Here is a 17,518-nt window from a genome sequence, read left to right on the forward strand (position 1 = left end):
ACTGAACTGTTAGCTTCCTGAGGACATGCCCCTGTTGTATATAACAATAACAATAAACAGTTAAGAAATGAATTACATCAAATTACATCAAAACCAATCATAACATTTAAAGTAGTGAAAATTTATGAATAGCCAAAACTGATAAACATAACTTTAAAGCTGCTAAGACACGTTTTCAAAGGAATATTTAAGTAAACATTAATCTCAGCTTGTTCTTGAGGATTTTTACTCCTCAGGGACAATCGTCTGTTCATTTCAAAGTTTGATATTTGACTCACCTTTAGAATACTTGGTCAACTTTAGTTGCACAAAATGTATGAAAAACATGATATGGAATTAATTCATTGGGATTGTGCATGCAAAATAATGGAACAAATACTACAAAACCAATGTAGAGAAATGTTAACACTTGAGCTGTGTCCGAATTCAGGGTCTGCATCCTTCGAAGCGCGGATTTGTAAGCCGATTACGTCATAGCGTGGCGACAAGGCCTGTCCGAATTCAAAGTCTCCTTCAAATGCGGCCTCCAAATGCAGCCTTCTTTACCCCAGATTTGACGGATGGGTCCGGTGTATCCTTCACGGCCCACCACATCCCAAATTTATTTTGCTATATTACACTTTAAATGACACAATGTGATTTGGTACAACGTTTTTAGGCGAGAATTTAAGTGTGTTTCTTTCTGCGCTCTCTGCTTCACGCTGTCATGGTTGCTAGGCAACATGAGTTACGCAGAGGTCAGGGCGGTGAAGGCTAGACCTGTCCGAATCCACAGCGTTTCTCTTCCGGTCATTATTTATTCGGGATCCTTCGAAGGATGCAGACCCTGAATTCGGACACAGCTTTAATCTGCATCAGCACAGGAGTTCCTCTTTGAGATCCCTCTTTGTTACTGTGACTTCAGGACACTGAGAGAAGAAGCTGTGGCTCACAGCACATCGTTCCCAGCACAACTCAAGATGGATGAATCAAACTTCACAGGGTTCAGTTCTAACAGCTCTTCCGCTGGATTACCTCAGGACTCTTGGAATCAACGCGGTCTGATCCCTGCAGTGGTATTAACTTTCTGCTATCTACTTGGAGTTCCTGGAAACATTGCTGTGATTATATTCAAGCCTAACTGGGAGCATCTGTCCAGAACGACCCAGAGTTTAATGATGAATCTGACCATTTCTGATCTAATGTGTCTGCTTACCCTTCCACTGTGGATTTACAACGTACTCCTTGGATGGACATTCGGCATTGTAGCCTGCAAAGTTCTATCATACTTTGTGTACTTTACAGTTTATGTTAGCCAAATGACTGTGACTGCGTTGAGCATCCAGCGCTACATTGTTGTTGTGCGTGGAAGGAAGTGCGATATACAAAAAAGTGTGCTGGTGTTTCTGCTTTGGCTGTCAGCTTTTACTTTGACCATCTATGTTTTGGTGACTGAACAACTAACGAAAGAAGGACAATGGATCCGCTGCATACCCCAATATTCTTCTGAGGCACAGTGGCTTGCTGTGCTGTTCACAGAGATCTTGTTTGGACTTGCTTCATGTTCACTTGTCACATTATCATACATATCCCTCCACAAGAAGGTTAGGAGTTCAGTCTTTTTTAACCATCCAGAGACAAGCAGGCTGCTTATTAGCATTATTTTAAGCAATTTTATTATGTTTTTTCCACTTTATATGGTCAATATGCTGGCTGTGTTAGGGATAATTCTTAAAAACAAGGAGCTCCTGAAGTTTTGTGCAGACAGTTGGAGTGTAGTCAAGTCATTTACATTTACAAATAGTACCATAAATCCACTCTTGTATGCTTTTATTTCTACTAAATTCTGTCCTTGTTGCACAAAGAACTCACCCAATACAGATGAGAGAACTCCCCGAAACACCTGACATTGCTACAATTGCAGAACTTTGATGACGATAGTGACAAATGTCACTTTTCTCCCCCAAAAAAACTGAAATAAGTTTGTTTCTTTTCATTTAAACTGATGTCACATCTTCTACTATTTCCGTTTCATTTTTTTTCTGCAATTGCATGAACCAGGAAGTTGATTTTGTCCCTTTGTTTATGTAAAATTTATCAAATTACATTTTATATAACTGTATCACTACATTTGGTTTACCAATTACTTTTTTACCCATTGACCTTTGCAAGTAGTATTTTAATTTGTTGTCCTTATACGCCACTTTTTTCTATGCTCACACTGTTTAGACTGGTATTTGAATTTCACCTGTATCTATATTTACTGCTTGTTTTTTTTTAATGACTTTTTCAAAACATACATATAAATACATTGCTTTCATATTTGCTCTCTTCTTACTCTCAATCACAATGAATTTGTACTGAATTCTGTCTAGAAAACATGGTGAAATTTTTAAATAAATCTTATGTTGAAATATTTCTTCCTTTCAGAGAAATAATTAACAATGCATATATTCATATTGATTTGGTTTATTTATTGTCCCAATTCAAATCAAATACTTGTTATAAAACAGTAGAGGTTCTCCTGTAGGATAGCGATAGGTAAAAGGTTTGCTATCTACATAAACCCAACTAAAAGCATCAAGTTCAGAACCTTGCAGCAATATCAGCAATATCTCACGCCTAGCATGTGTGGAAATTAAAACTCCTTTTTGATAAGAAGACATCCTCAACAGTGTCAGTATACATAATAAGACGTCACAACTAGCTTAGGCTCTGAAAATACAGAGTAGGCAAACAAAGAACTCAGAGGTCAAATTAATTATTTAGCTACATAGGTGCTATTTCCTTTTACCATGTAGGTGTCACAACACATGCTTCATTTCTTGGCACAACTGAGAAAGGAAAAGCAAGATGTTTTTCAGTGAAGCACCCAAATCGCAACTAGATTTCAAACACTTATATTGCCAAAATTGTTTTGTAGTTTGAGAAGTACTCACGCAGATATAGCCCTCTGTTACCACAGTTATAGCCTCAGCTTTAGGTAAATGTGTTGATAAGTAAAAAGTACGACCATATTCAATAAATTAAAATTTGTGCTCCGATGTGGCTCGTTTGTTAGATCAAAAGTGCCTTATGATATTAACAACCTTTAAGCAGGTATTTAAAATATTATTTTCTTTTAGCCCACATTCCTGTATCAAAACGATTGTTTTTAGATCAGTCTCATATGCCGGTAATCTATTTTTAAATGAGTTTTCATCACATGTGAGTAGAAAATCCTAATTAACAGAAATTAAGGCTTGAAAACTGTCTGTGTAAATAATCTGTGTGTAATTAATGTTACAACGTGATTCACTTGGTGAATTAAGTTAATAAAATAAATGTCTTTTGAAAAAACAATGACTGTAGTATCTATCTATCTATCTATCTATCTATCTATCTATCTATCTATCTATCTATCTATCTATCTATCTATCTATCTATCTATCTATCTATCTATCTATCTATGTAATCATGGGGCATTTTTGTTTGTAGTTTTGTTTAACAGCATTGAAAATCGACTCAAAATTCTGTTTCCGACTATTTACCAAAGATGGCATATAAAAGTTAGGGTAACACTTTATTTGAAGGGGTGAGCATAAGACTGACATGACACTGTCATAAACATGACATAACACCTGTCATGAACATAACAAAGTCTTTATGAATGTTTATAACTGTTGTCATGAAGTGTCATTCGGTAAATAATGACACTTTTAATGCAAAGTTGCTCTGAAAGTTGCATTAAAAGTCCATTAAAAGTGACAACTTTGCATGATTTTGTAAATTATGATAATTTAATGCAAAGTTGGCATTTTTAATGGACTTTCAATGCAACTTTTAGAGCAACTTTGCATTAAAAGTTTCATTATTTACCGAATGACACTTCATGACAACTGTTATAAACATTCATAAAGACTTCTTTATGTTCATGACAGATGTTATGTCTTGTTTGTGACAGTGTCATGTCAGTCTTATGCACATCCCTTCAAATAAAGTGTTACCAAAGTTAGACTGTCAGTTTGACCGGCAGAGGCACTGCATTCAGGAAGGAAGTGAGGCAACAAAATGTAGTTGAGGTGGGTTTATTTGGGAGCTCCAGGTCACCATTACACCGACACCCATCACACAGTGAAGCAAAGAAGCTGGCATTCATACCTGAGGCAAGTTCCAACACTTAACCAGGTAAAGGGGTGATCAAAAAAAAGACAAGAAACAAACACTACTTACACAAACCTAGCAAACAATAAATGATCCAACAAATATTTACATGCATGCAAATTATTAAAACTAAACTAATCTAAGGTCAATCAAAAGTAAATATAACTAAATATAAATACTCAGAGTATTACCCCTCTTAATGGAAGATGGTATACTCCAGGAGCATTTGTCTCCTTTTCTGCTCCACCTTGCTGAGACACACCCAGAAAGGCAAGTACCCAAACAATTAACTCAAATTGAACCAATCTAAATCAGAAACAAACTGACATCTTCCCCCACATTCTCTGAACAGGAAAGATGGCTAGTCTCCCTACCCAAAAAGAATGTTCACCAAATGTCACAATGTAGCTGAAATAAAGAACTGATACAAAACACATTTAGACTGTAAATAAATAACATAATATCAATAATCAATATGGGATGGAACCCCTGGTCTTCATCACACATTGACCGAATACATGGTTTAGTATCTTGCTTGGTCTATCTGCAAAGTACTTGTTTCTAACTCAGGTGTAAAAATAGAGATGGTTTCTTCAAAATCTACTGTGACTTCATGCACACTCACGCAGCTATTAATAAAACAGCTGTACATTACATATCATTGTCACATTCTCACAGGTCCTCTTTGACTTCCCACTTTACTTGGACTGGACTAGACATTTGCAAGCATCAACTGTTAAGATTGGACGGAGACAAAACAATGGATCAACTTAATTTCACCGTGGCCACTTTAAACGTGTCTTTCCCGGGACATCTACCACATTCCTCCTGGTACTACAATGGTCTCGTCCCTGCAGTGGTACTCTCCTTCTGCTTTGTCCTGGGAGTACCTGGAAACCTCGTCGTCATTCTTCTCAAGTCTAAATGGAAGGAGATCTCCAGTCTGAGCCAGAGTCTAATGCTGAATCTGGTCATTTCTGATCTACTCTGTTTGCTGACCCTACCACCAAAGATATATGCTTTGTTATTTGACTGGAAATTTGGCTTGGTGGCCTGTAAGACTCTGAATTATCTTATGTACACCAGCATTTATGGCAGCCAGTCGACTGTGACTGTGTTAGGCATTCAGCGTTACCTACAAGTGGTCCATCAGGAGAAGTGGCATCAGGGACAAAAATGGGTGCGGCTGGTTCTACTCTGGCTGGTCGCCATCATCCTGTCCATCCCTGTTTTGGTGGTTTGACAGGTGACAACAAACCAGCAGTCGACCGTCTGCCAACCACGGTACTCCTCCGAGGCACAATGGGTGGTTGTGTTGCTAACAGAGACGCTGTTTGGATTCGTTTCTGTGTTGCTTGTGGTGATTTCATACATTCGTCTAAACAGGAAAATTAAACATGGCATGTTTTTCAACAATCCAAAACCAACTTGGCTGATTACCAGCATCATTGTGAGTAATTTTGTTCTCTGGGCTTTATTTATTGTCATAAATGTACTCGGTGTGGTGGCTATTTGTGCCAAAAACAAAGGCTTGTTAAATTTTTGCTCAAAGACGTGGGACCTTGTCAAAGCTCTTACAGAGGTAATTAGGTGCTTAAATCCTCTCTTGTATGCCTGTAACTCGAGAAAAATTATGACAACATCCTAGAATGCCCCAAACAATGTGTTCTTTTATTTTTGCTATATATATATATATAAAAGGACCATACTGTGTGATCTATCTGGCAATTATTTCAAATCGGCTGTGCGTTAAATAATTCACTTTTGACGCTGGTGGGAGAATATTTGTTTTCTAACATAATCTAGCCTAACAATATATACTAACAAGAGCTGGTTTCTGTCTCTGCTCATAGCAGAACAAAGAAAACTGCACTCTCTCTCTTTTGGTTGCGATGCTGACATGTTAAAAATAAAGTGTAACTCAGTTCCTGATGTGCTTTCCGGAATGATGTATATAAATATGCATTTTTTATTTTCAATGTTCATTTGTGGAATGTAAATTGATGCAACAAAAATGTTTATGAAGTCTGTCTGTCATACATATTCCTAAAAACGACCTTTTTCTATAAAAATACAGACTGATTTTTTATAAGCCTTAATTTCTCTTAGTAATGAGAATTTTCTGCTTACTGCTAACGTTAAGATTAAAATATTAATTCAGACAAATAAAAAGCATTTTTTAATACAGATATGTGTGCTCAATAAAATATGTTCAATACCTGCTTAGAGATTGAGATTTTCAAAAGCAACAACAAAAGGCTATTTTTTTTTTTTTTTAAATAACATGAATATCAACCTGACTAAGAGAAGGCAGCATTTTCATTTGGTTATTTTCTCTCTTTAAAGAAGTAATTGGCAAAAAAAGAAAAGAAAAAAAAGAACTACTTCCTTTTCACCATTGGCTAAAACTGCTCTCCACACAATCTGCATACAAGCATTGATGTGCAAAAATCTCTATCTCTGGATTTTACAGTGGTGGTAGAGACAAACTAACCCAACCTAAATTAGTGCAGCTGCGCTAAAAGGCAGTTCTACCAAGCACTGACTGGAGGGAACTGAAAACAAATCTTCACTATTTGACTGACAGCAGACATGGCCCAATTTAGAGGCCGAATCTGCTGAATAACGATTCTTCAATATGTGCTTCTAAGAAACAGGTCACATGTTAAACGTGAATGTTTTTCCCCTGAAACTTTATTTCTGGTGGAAGTCGTCTTTATTTGGTGAGCAATATTTTTGCTTACCACATAATGCAAACACAAGAGAAGGTTTCCTCTCACTTGTGGCTTGCATATGTCACACAAACCACGAGGTTGTGGAAACTTGTCAAAACTAAGACTTTAACGTTAATATGTTAATTTGTAAGCACTCATGCACGCCACAGCCAGAAGATCTGTGCTTCTTTTTCTTTCCACTGGTTTCAAACAAGTTACAAGAATAAAAACACCTGTAGAACAGGACAAAAAAATAAAAATATTATGCCCTGTTTGTTTCTCATCTCAGATTTTGGAGGAAGTATTTAGTTTCACTTTTTTGTTTACCAGAGATCCCTCTGTTTAACAGCATTCGCCACATAGCAGAATAGCAGATATTTTGTTAATATGCCCAGTACTAATACAATGAATTCACTCAGTGTGCCCACCTGCCCACTCCATTCCGTTCACAGCGCATTCATGTTGAGAGAGGCAGAAAAGGATTGTGCAGACATGATTCCTTCAGTAAAAATGAAAAAGTCCAGCAATTTCAGAACACTTCAAAAGATTGAAAAAGGTTGGACAAGATGTTTGACATTCAATATAACAACTCAGAGAACAGAACGTTTTTGAGTCACCTGCTCAGGCAGCTGGGTGGCAACAAAGCACCTCCCCTTCCTTTTTAGAGAAATGCAATTTGTTCATGATCACAAGTTTCCCTTTTTTTGCCTCCAAGTTCTACTTTGACTGGGCATTTGACACCTATCGCTTCATGTTAACCCCCATCACTTGTTCAGAGAACAACTTTGCAGACAAGGTCCGGCATGGAGCAACTCACTTCCACTGTGGTCAACGCTAACTTCTCTACTGCAGGACATTTGACGCCGCACCCCTGGAATACCAGTGATCTTGTCACCGCGGCGGTGTTGTCCATCTGTTTTCTCCTGGGAGTTTCTGGAAACATCGCGGTGTTAATACTCAAGCCCAACTGGCAGAATATGTCCAGTCTGAGCCAGAGTTTAATGATGAATCTGGCCATTTCTGACCTGCTCAGTCTGCTGACCCTTCCACTGTGGATATACGCATATTTGTTTGGCTGGAAATTTGACCTGGTGCCATGTAAACTTTTAGCATACGCCGTATACTGCAGCATTTATGCCAGCTTGCTGACTGTGTCTGGACTAAACATCCAGCGGTACCTTGTCGTGGTGTGCCAGAGAAGGTGTCAGCAGGTAAAAGGGAGAACGCTGCTGTTCATGCTCTGGTTGGTTGCCAGTATCTTGGCCATCCCTGCTTTGGTGGTTGAGAATCTGCAAAAAAAACAGCAATGGATTAGTTGCCAAGCACAGTATTCTTCTGACGCCCAGTGGGTGACAGTTCTGCTGACAGAGACTGTTTTTGGATTCATTTGTTTTATTCTCATGGCATTTTCATATGTTTGCCTACAAAGAAGGGTTAACCAGTCAGCCTTTTTCAACAACCCACAGACAGCCCGTCTATTAACCAGTATCATCGTCAGTTTTTTTGTTCTGTGGGCTCCATACCATTTAATAAATGTGCTGGGAGTGGCAGCAATATGTTTGAAGAACAACAATTTGCTCAACTTTTGCCATGAAACCTGGAGTATTTTTGGAGCAATGACATTCATAAACAGTTGTCTAAATCCACTCCTGTACGCATTCACTTCTCATAAAATGTGCAGTTTTTGCAGAAAAACAGAAGAGTTGCAGCAGAGGTTCAGAAATTTCCAGACGGAGATCAGTACGATTACAGAAACTCGATGACAACAATAATATGTTTTGACACCTTTCACACAAAATAGAAATGTTTCTTTCATAGGCAAAAGCATTTTTGTGTTATCTTTTATGTGCAATGTCAGATTACTTTTTTCAGAGCTGGTTGTAGAGCACTTTTGTTTTGTTAATCACTTGTGAAATTAAATCCTGGCACAAAAGATCTTTATGAAAATGTTACTTGGTCTGAGGGATTTTTGTCTTATAATTTTTTTATTTTTTATTTTTTACATAGAACACAAACTCTTTCAAAACTTCTATTGTTGTTGTTTTTAACTAAAATCATTTCGTGTATAGCTTCCCTCCTGTGTCGATGGACCTGAATCTGACTTGGACCAAGATAGAAAGACTAAAATGTTTAGTGGAAGTAGTCGAGGAATTAGGCTGGTTGAAAGAAATAATGCATTTGGTCATGTCAATCTGTTGCAGCTAACTTCTACTTTGGCGATCTGTGACATTTAGGATTTTGTGAACGAAAATGCCAACAAGGAAGCACAGTGACAATGATGTTAGAGAAGTGATTCTTTATTTGCATGCATGTTTTTACCTATGTCTAGCACAAATCGTGTTGCTCTGGACATCCTCATCACAAAAAGAAAAACAAAAAAAAAACAAAGTGCAGTTATTCAATGATACCTATGGTAATACATGAAACAACAATAAGCTCATGACAAGCTTGGTTATCACGTTAACCAGTCAGTTAAAACACTATTAACTCTAAACTTAAATTTCAGCAAATAATTCAAAAATAATTCAAATTCTAAGTCTAAATTCAGACTGACAAAGAAGAATACATTACTGTAGGTTGCATTTACAGTTTCCACCTTTGGAAAATAAAGTCACCTAAAATATATTTTAACAAATAACACATGCAAAGATAATTATATTTTTAATAATCCAAACAACAGCAACAAAAACAAAAACTAAGGAAGGGCTTAACTGCCAATAACAGATATTTTACTCTCTTTTTATGATGTCCTAGGAAATGTGTCAGCTGAACCGAGCAGGCAGTGATAGAAAACAGCGATGATTGAATTGCTTATTCAGATAAAGAACAACTAGAGTTGGTTGATCAAGTTTCCAGCTCTTATCACACAAGTGCAATCTAACCAAGCATTTTTCGACTGCATGACAAAATTTAAAAACCTAACCAATGAAATCCAGCCCATTTTTCGTGGTTGTTCTTTTTTTTTTGTTTTCTTTTAAATCCCTCTTAACCTGACCACTTTACTTCTGTGACAGCACATTTAGCACTTCTAACTGATCGATGCATCATGGATAATAACTCCAGCATGAACACCTCTGATTTCGTTCTACCTCCTCGCACCTGGGTGCATAACGGACTGATCCCTTCGGTACTGCTGTCCTTCTGCTTTCTCCTGGGAGTTCCTGGAAACATCGCAGTGATTCTTTTAAAGCCCAACTGGCAGAAGATGTCCCGCCTGAGCCAGAGTTTGATGCTCAACTTGGCCATTTGTGACCTGCTCTCTCTGCTCACTCTCCCACTGTGGATATACGCTCTGCTCAACTCCTGGATATTCGGCCTTGGAACCTGTAAGCTTTTAGCTTTTCTCGTGTACTGCAGCCTTTACGCCAGCCTGCTGACTGTGACGGCGTTGGGTGTCCAGCGGTACATTGTGGTGGTGAACCAACAGAGATGCGTTCAGGTACAAGAAAGTCACCTACTGGTTCCATTGTGGTTTGGCGCCATGATCCTGTCTATCCCTGCTTTGGTGATGGAACAGGAGGAAACTAACGAGAAGTGGACGTACTGCTACCCTCAGTTTTCATCTCGGGCTCAGGGATTGGCAGTGCTGCTGGCAGAGACCACATCTGGCTTTGTTTCCATTTTTGTCGTGGCCTATTCCTACATTCACCTCAACAGGAGGATTAGACAGACAACCTTCTTCAACCATCCACAGACGACCAGGCTGCTGACCAGCATCATTGTAAGCAATTTTGTGCTGTGGTCTCCTCTTCTTACCATAAATATGTTGGCCCTGGGAGCTATCTGCTTCGAAAATGACAGCTTGTTGAAGTTTTGCGTGGACATATGGGACATTGTCAAAGCAATGGCTTTTCTGAATAATTGCATTAACCCACTGCTGTATGCCTTTAGCGTCCATAAAATGTGCAGAGCCTGCATGAACCAAGAAGAACTGGCACAGCCTTAACAAACACTGAATATAAGTACAGTTGCAGAAACTATGATTATCAAACCAATAAATGAATAAATAAACGAAAGCATAGTATTACCAATAAAAGTGAAAGAATGATAAAGTCATATGAAAGTAACATAATGCGTTGTCTTTTAGGAACTCTGAGATTGGGGCTGTTGAAGAAGCTAAATGTAAAATTTTAAAAGAATATCAAATGCACAATTTTAAGTTATATATTTTTTTGTCTTCTTTTTCTTTTTATGTAAACAGGAAAACATAAAAAAAACACTTTAACATCCATACTAGGATGATCAGGTGGTTGTAATCTGTCTACTATTGTTTAGGCTGTAACAATATTCAGCTTCTGAGACGCAACAATACAAGATACAAGGTTTTCACTGAGTACAGTTTTCACAAATTACAGACTGTGCATGAAGTAATCAATAATCCTTGTTGAATATTCCAGCCCTGATATAAAACCAGTCCATTTATTTTGGGTTTTATGCTCAGAAAGCATTTCAAATTCCACTTTTATTTTTCACAAGTGGAATAACTGCACCATGAATTTTGAACTATGTTTGAAAGAATCTCTATTGAGTGTAAAAATATTGTGTTGAGGTTTGCTTTGTCTAAATTCTGTTGGATGAGACGCAGTCTAGACTACAAGGTTTTATTTAAAATGCTGATAGAAATTAGGGTTGTCAGTAAAATTAACAGGAAAACGTATTATCTTAGTCTCTCTACCCAAATCTGCCATTTAAAATGTTATATTAACATTTTATTTCAGTCATTCAGTGTAGAACTTGTTGACTATAATTGAAGTTAAAGATCGCAGATGTTTACACTCAGCCTTTCTTAGTAAAACAATTTATTTATTTTTTTAGATATTTGTACCAATCAGCTGAAGCGTTTTATCCTTCACTTCATGTCTTCATCTCACTGACTGTACTGTATTAAACCACATATGTATACTTGCATAATGCCTATAAACACACACACACACATGCACACGCACACACACACGCATGCTGACATACAGCTCTGTTCTGGAGACACAAACACTCTGAGACTTGGGCTTTTTTTTTATATAACCCTAACTTTTTAGAATTATATAAAACACGATGGAGTGTCACAGTTTTGTGAGCTATTGATCTAGAAAAGAAGCAGTGGATTGAACTGTGGTTTACCCAAGATGCAATGCAAACCGTGTAGTTAAAAGAGTATTTTTTTGTTGGAGCATAAATGATGTGCTTTTTCTGATGTGACCTATATTTTCTCAGCGTATGTTTTCAAGAGTTGGCATGGCTTTGTGAGACTTGATGTGGTTGTGGAGGGCGCCACGCTTCATCACTGCAACATGCTATAAACTGCATTTCTGTAAATGTGAATTTAAGATCAATTTAAAAAAAAAAACATTGTTTCATTTTTGTCACTACATTCAAAATAAATGCAATGTTTCCACCTTTCAGCTCTGCTTGTTTGTTCTGCTTTACACTCAAACGTAAGGGTGAACGCTGCCTAGCAACCGTTGCAGCCAGATTGCCAGTGTGTGACTGTAGCATCACTGGCATCATTGTGGTGGACTGGTTTAAGAACACAGCTCATGTGTGATGATGGTAAACTGACTGGATTTATTCACTTTGAACTGAGAACTGAATATTTAAATTTGAACTGAGGCCAACATTTACTTTTGCTTTATTTAGAAGAACACATATCTGATTAGTGTATTAAAGCTGCAAAGTGAAGCAGTTTTTGGCATTGTCTTTTTTGCAGCATGAAGGGTGTGGAGACCCAGTTAGGATTTTCATTTCCTACAGGAACAGATGGCGGTTCTGTCCCTGTTGGTGGAGCTTCCGTTACTGAGAACTGTGTCTTATGAACAGTTACGATGTTTGAAAAGACACTTTTGAAAACGAAAGTACAATAAAATGCTGTTTTTAAAAAAAGGCTGACCTCCAGAAACACATGGTCTGTTTGCTGTGAGACATGCAAAGAAGCGCAGGCCAAAAATGGCAGCAAGTGTTTGATGTGGAAGTTAGAAAGAGAAAGAGAAAGAGAGAGATCTGATTCAAAAAGATTGAGGACCAATTAAGGACAACAAACATATTTGTTTGCCTAATTTAGACTTTTACCCTCAGGCCAGTGTTAGAGAGCGCTAATGGCAAAATCTAGTCAACTGAACACAGACGCCGTTTCTGTCCGCAAGCCGTCTGTCTGCTGAACACAATGAGTACCTGCTGCTCATCTTGAGACAAGTCAGCATATTTGCACCTGCACAGGAGGCCTTTACTCTCCTTATGTAGATGTTTGCATGTACATAGTGTGTGAGAGGTATGGTTCAGTGATTCAAAAGATTTTGAAGAGAAAATAGTGAGTAATTCTGCTCAGAACCACTTCATTCAGCCTGCCACAGCCGGCGCCAAACATCAAACAAATGCCAGTGGTCTCTTCCCAGCTGACTACATTGTTTTTGTTGTTGTTGTTGTTGTTGTTTGCCAAGCAATGACTGACAATCTGAAAGGGGCTTATTGTCCAGAGGATCCCACAGCGCATCACACTAGATTCAGTCATTCACCCAAAAATTCACACTTTGATGGTGACATGCTAGCTAGTTAGCTTGCTTGTTACATATTTGATCATCTTGAAAACTTGTGCTAACTACCTTCACCATCAGTCAATTTCAGCTTTTTTTTTATTGCACAGCTTAGCTTGCTTAAAATACTCAGTTTTATTTATGCATGCATTTTATTTGTTTGCTTGCCTTTTTATTAGATTTTTTATATGCTTTAGTTAGCAGTTATGGCATAGTTACTTTGAAAAAGTAACTTTAATCGGATTACTGATTACTCCTTGAAAAAGTAACTTAGATTACTGATTACTTGATTTGGAAAGTAGATAAATTAATTTAAAAATAACTTTTTTTATTTCTAGTTACTTATAACCACTGCTAACAACAACGCTCTGCCACCTATGAAAAGTACATTGATTGCAAGTTGTTTTATAATGATAAAATGATAACATAATTTTAACCCTACCCTACCCTAACCCATAACCCTAACCCCACACCTATATGGTTGAACTGAAGGGGAGTACAAAAAAACTTCAGTATTTTGTGTGTTCCAGTATTGTCTGGAGAACTATAAACAGATTTGCAACTGGAAGCCTGCACCTACCGTCTTTACATTATTTGTCATATTTGCATACATAAGGTTGAGGGAAAAAATGGGGAAAATTTAAGCCCATTTTGTCCCTATTCTCAAGAATCACTGGGGTGTTTCCACGTTTATTGCGCTGTTCATATTATTAGTCTCTATGTTTGCAATTTGTTTTAGCGCAACGCGAAGCTCGACGTCATTCACATGTAATATATTAGCTTGACATTAACAAAAACACAGCGGGATCATCCGGGAAATGATGGACAATTAGACTCTGACTAAAACCAACTGTTTATCAGACAAATCCTGGGGTTTATGTCTGTTTATTTCCAATCCCAAAAACCGCAACACGCGACTCATTAAATCTTCAAGCGACTTCAGAAAAAAAAAAATTAAAAAAACAAGCCGAGCTGCTTATCATAATTGGACTTGGCGACAAAAGCTAAAAATAGTTCCTGTTTTTCCAGCAACAAAATGCGCATCTCCCTCTAACCCCATTGTTTATGTTTCTGTCACTACTGATGCCGTCGCCTAGAAACGACGGTCACTCCTCAAGACGTGTAGTGGAAATAAAATTAAATTACAAAATAAAACGCACAGTAACGCAAATTGATTTCCATAACTGTAGTCTGACTACAGTTACTTATGTAGTAAGTAACTGCGGGCCGTTACTTACTACATACGTAAATAACGTAGTGGTGACATCACTACGTTATTTACTTACTACATACGTAAATAACGTAGTAGTGACATCACTACGTTATTTACTTACTACATACGTAAATAACGTAGTGATGTCACTAAGTGACATCACTACGTTATTTACTTACTACATACGTTAATAACGTAGTGACATCACTTAGTGACATCACTAACTGATGTCAGTAAGTGATGTCACTTACTGACATCACTGTTAGTTAGTTGTTTTATTTATTTATTTATTTATTTATTTATTTATTTATTTGTGTGTGCATTTATTTATTTATTTATTTATTTATTTATTTATTTATTTATTTATGTGTGCATTTATTTATTTATTTATTTATTTATAAGAATTGTTTTTGCCATCCCAAACAAAAACCTTTTCCTGTTGTTTTGTGAGGTGACTCCAGTTCACTTTGCTGATGAGAAGATTTTTGAAAAGCCCATAGAATAATTTATAATTTCGTTATGACAACTTGACATTAACCAAGAAATCATGATCTGACATAAATTTGTTATAAAACTATTACTGATTAAACTTTAGCTTTAATAACATAAAGCTACATAATTTTTAACGTGTAATCAGTAATGGTTTTATAACAAATTTATGTCAGATCATGACATAAAATTCCCTTCAAATGTTTTTTTGAAGGGAAATGTAAGGAATGTAAATGAAGATAACATGTTGCCTTTTTTGATACTGGGATAAGCCAAAGCCCTTGCAGAGAACCCAGATCTGCCTAGGAATATTGTTGAAACTCCATGCAGAAACATCCAGTGGTGGATCAAATGTGCATTCATGCACTCTTTTTCGAAGGAAATGTAGTGAGCCTAATTAAATGAAACTAAAATGTTGCCTTTTTTTGATACTGGGATAAGCCAAAGTGCTTGGAGGGAACCCAGATTTGCATAGGAATATCGTGGAAACTCCATGCAGAAACAAAGTGTTGGAATTTGAGCCTTGGTGAAAAGCACCAGTGTTGTGTGTTTTGCAACCCCATCTTGAACTGCTCTAAGGGGCAACAGGCATCGGTTCATATCAGTTTTGGTTCTTCACTGAGATATTGGCTCATCTCAGTGGAGGGACAATCGTCCTTGTCAACCCTTGCCGAAGAAAAGAGGAAGGTCAAACTCTGAAGTTTGTCCTTGAGAGTAGCCTTGGTACTTTTGGCATTTTGTTTGTGTGAAGACTTACGTTGCTCACATCTGTTGTCTGACAGAGTCCTTGGGGTGTGGTCTTGTTGTAAACCTTTTTGTTGGACTTTCTCAGCGTGCTTTAGCAAAAAGCTGTTTTGCTGGGTCAGAATTTTCTTCTTCCCTTCTAATGTCCTGTAGGTTTCCTTCAATACAATCGGATCCTTTAACTTCAAATTCAAGGCAACAACTTCTTCTAGAAGCTTGTCGTTGCTTTCCTCCAGTCTCTGAATTTCTTCCTGTCTTGTGTTGTATTTTTCCTCCAAGACTTTTTGCGATTCCAGTTTCATTTTCAGATCATGAACTTCCTGCTTTAACTTCTGGTTTATCAAACGATCAATCTTTATCTGTTTTTCTAGGTACTTATTATCATCTTCAAGACCTTGTGTGTTTTCTATTCTCATGGCAATTTGTTTGACTTCTTTAGCCAAAGTTTCATTCTCTTCCCGGATAGTGCTGGCTGTTTTGAGAAGTCTGCAAACTTTGTCAAAAAGTTTGCAAGTTTTGTTACAAAGTTCCTTCTTAAGATTTCTGCGTGGGAACACGAATCCTGAAATCCTTCCAAAGTCAAACATTTTCAGCTTTAGTTTGATGAGCAACTACTTTAGACTAAAAGGTTTGCAGCAGTTTCTTTAAGCAGACACAAAGCGATCTCCTTCAAAGTGAGGTAAAAGGAATCTTACAATAAAGTCAAGAGTTCCACCTCTGTGATGTCAAAGGACTCTGTGACATCATTGTTGACATCATTCTTTAGTCCCGTAGCCATGTCAACATGATGACCTGACAACATTCTGACACGCTGGTTCACCTCAGAAACTTTTAGTGATGTGTGATAAACTGTTGATAAAATAAAACACCTTTTGTCTTAATACAATTTCGGTAACAACCATTTTTTGCCCTGTGATAAAATAACCCATTCAAACTAAAGGGAGCCATGGCAACGTACATATTAAATAGCAGAGAATGAAATAGGTTATTCTCGAAATAGATATTCATGAAGATTATTAACGACTGGAGGGTTGATATTGAGTGTCCCTTAAATAACATGAACACTATATGTCTGTTTTTAATGTGTTGTTTTTTTGAATTCCATAATTTTAATATATAATAAAACGATAAGAGAAATGAATACTGATAACCATCAGAAAAGAGTGATGCATATTAAGCTAACATAAAGAATATAACTTTAAATTTGATCATTTTTCATTGTTATAACACTAAAAGGCCATAAAATGCCAGTAATTATTTTTTTTGTGTTTTTAAATAGATATAAATTATTTAAAAAAAAAACAATTTTAAAACATAACATAGACATAACACCCCCATCTCATCTCCAAGAAAACAATTTTTTTTTATATGATGAAATATTCTGTAAAATGTAATTCTGATTTAATTGAATCTAAATCAAAATCCCTAATAAATAGTCCATTGTAAAGGCTCAGAAATAAACATCAACAAAGAAAAGACAATGGGGAAAGGTGATGAGCTCATGACCTCATTGCACATCCTGTAAACAAATGACTGTTAGAGCTGAATCATTCGGTGTTTACACATATGGAAAGACCCGGTCTGCAAAAATATCCATTATGTCTGTTTGAGGCTCAGCAGAGAGGTTTCAGGAAAAGTCAAAAAAGCATTGTGCTCATGTTGCATCGCTGTAATCACCTAGGATACTCCATCAGGTTAGCAGCATGCAACAC

At 37.1% G+C, this 17,518-nt stretch overlaps 3 protein-coding genes across 3 annotated transcripts in view; all 3 read left to right on the plus strand.

Moving 5' to 3' along the window:
• Nucleotides 1-2,395, plus strand: part of LOC107837196 (C-C chemokine receptor type 8-like) — a 38,186-nt gene extending 35,791 nt beyond the window's left edge. The window contains exon 3 of the mRNA XM_016675837.1: nt 898-2,395. Coding sequence (XP_016531323.1) covers nt 960-1,886 — 927 coding nt within the window. The 5' untranslated portion in view covers nt 898-959 and the 3' untranslated portion in view covers nt 1,887-2,395. The remainder of the gene's footprint in view (nt 1-897) is intronic.
• Nucleotides 2,396-7,135: 4,740 nt separating this feature from the next.
• On the plus strand, nt 7,136-8,756 carry LOC103144199 (leukotriene B4 receptor 1-like). Its single transcript, XM_007561063.2, has one exon. The coding sequence runs from the start codon at nt 7,640-7,642 to the stop codon at nt 8,597-8,599; it is 960 nt and encodes a 319-aa protein (XP_007561125.1). The 5' UTR covers nt 7,136-7,639; the 3' UTR covers nt 8,600-8,756.
• Nucleotides 8,757-8,890: 134 nt separating this feature from the next.
• LOC107837194 (leukotriene B4 receptor 1-like) lies at nt 8,891-10,877 on the plus strand. Its single transcript, XM_016675808.1, has one exon. It carries the CDS (start codon nt 9,883-9,885, stop codon nt 10,780-10,782), a length of 900 nt encoding a protein of 299 aa, XP_016531294.1. The 5' UTR covers nt 8,891-9,882; the 3' UTR covers nt 10,783-10,877.
• The last annotated feature ends 6,641 nt before the right edge of the window (nt 10,878-17,518 follow it).

Source organism: Poecilia formosa, unplaced genomic scaffold, assembly GCF_000485575.1.
Source record: "Poecilia formosa unplaced genomic scaffold, Poecilia_formosa-5.1.2 Scaffold122, whole genome shotgun sequence".
In the NCBI taxonomy this organism is placed as follows: Eukaryota; Metazoa; Chordata; class Actinopteri; order Cyprinodontiformes; family Poeciliidae; genus Poecilia; species Poecilia formosa.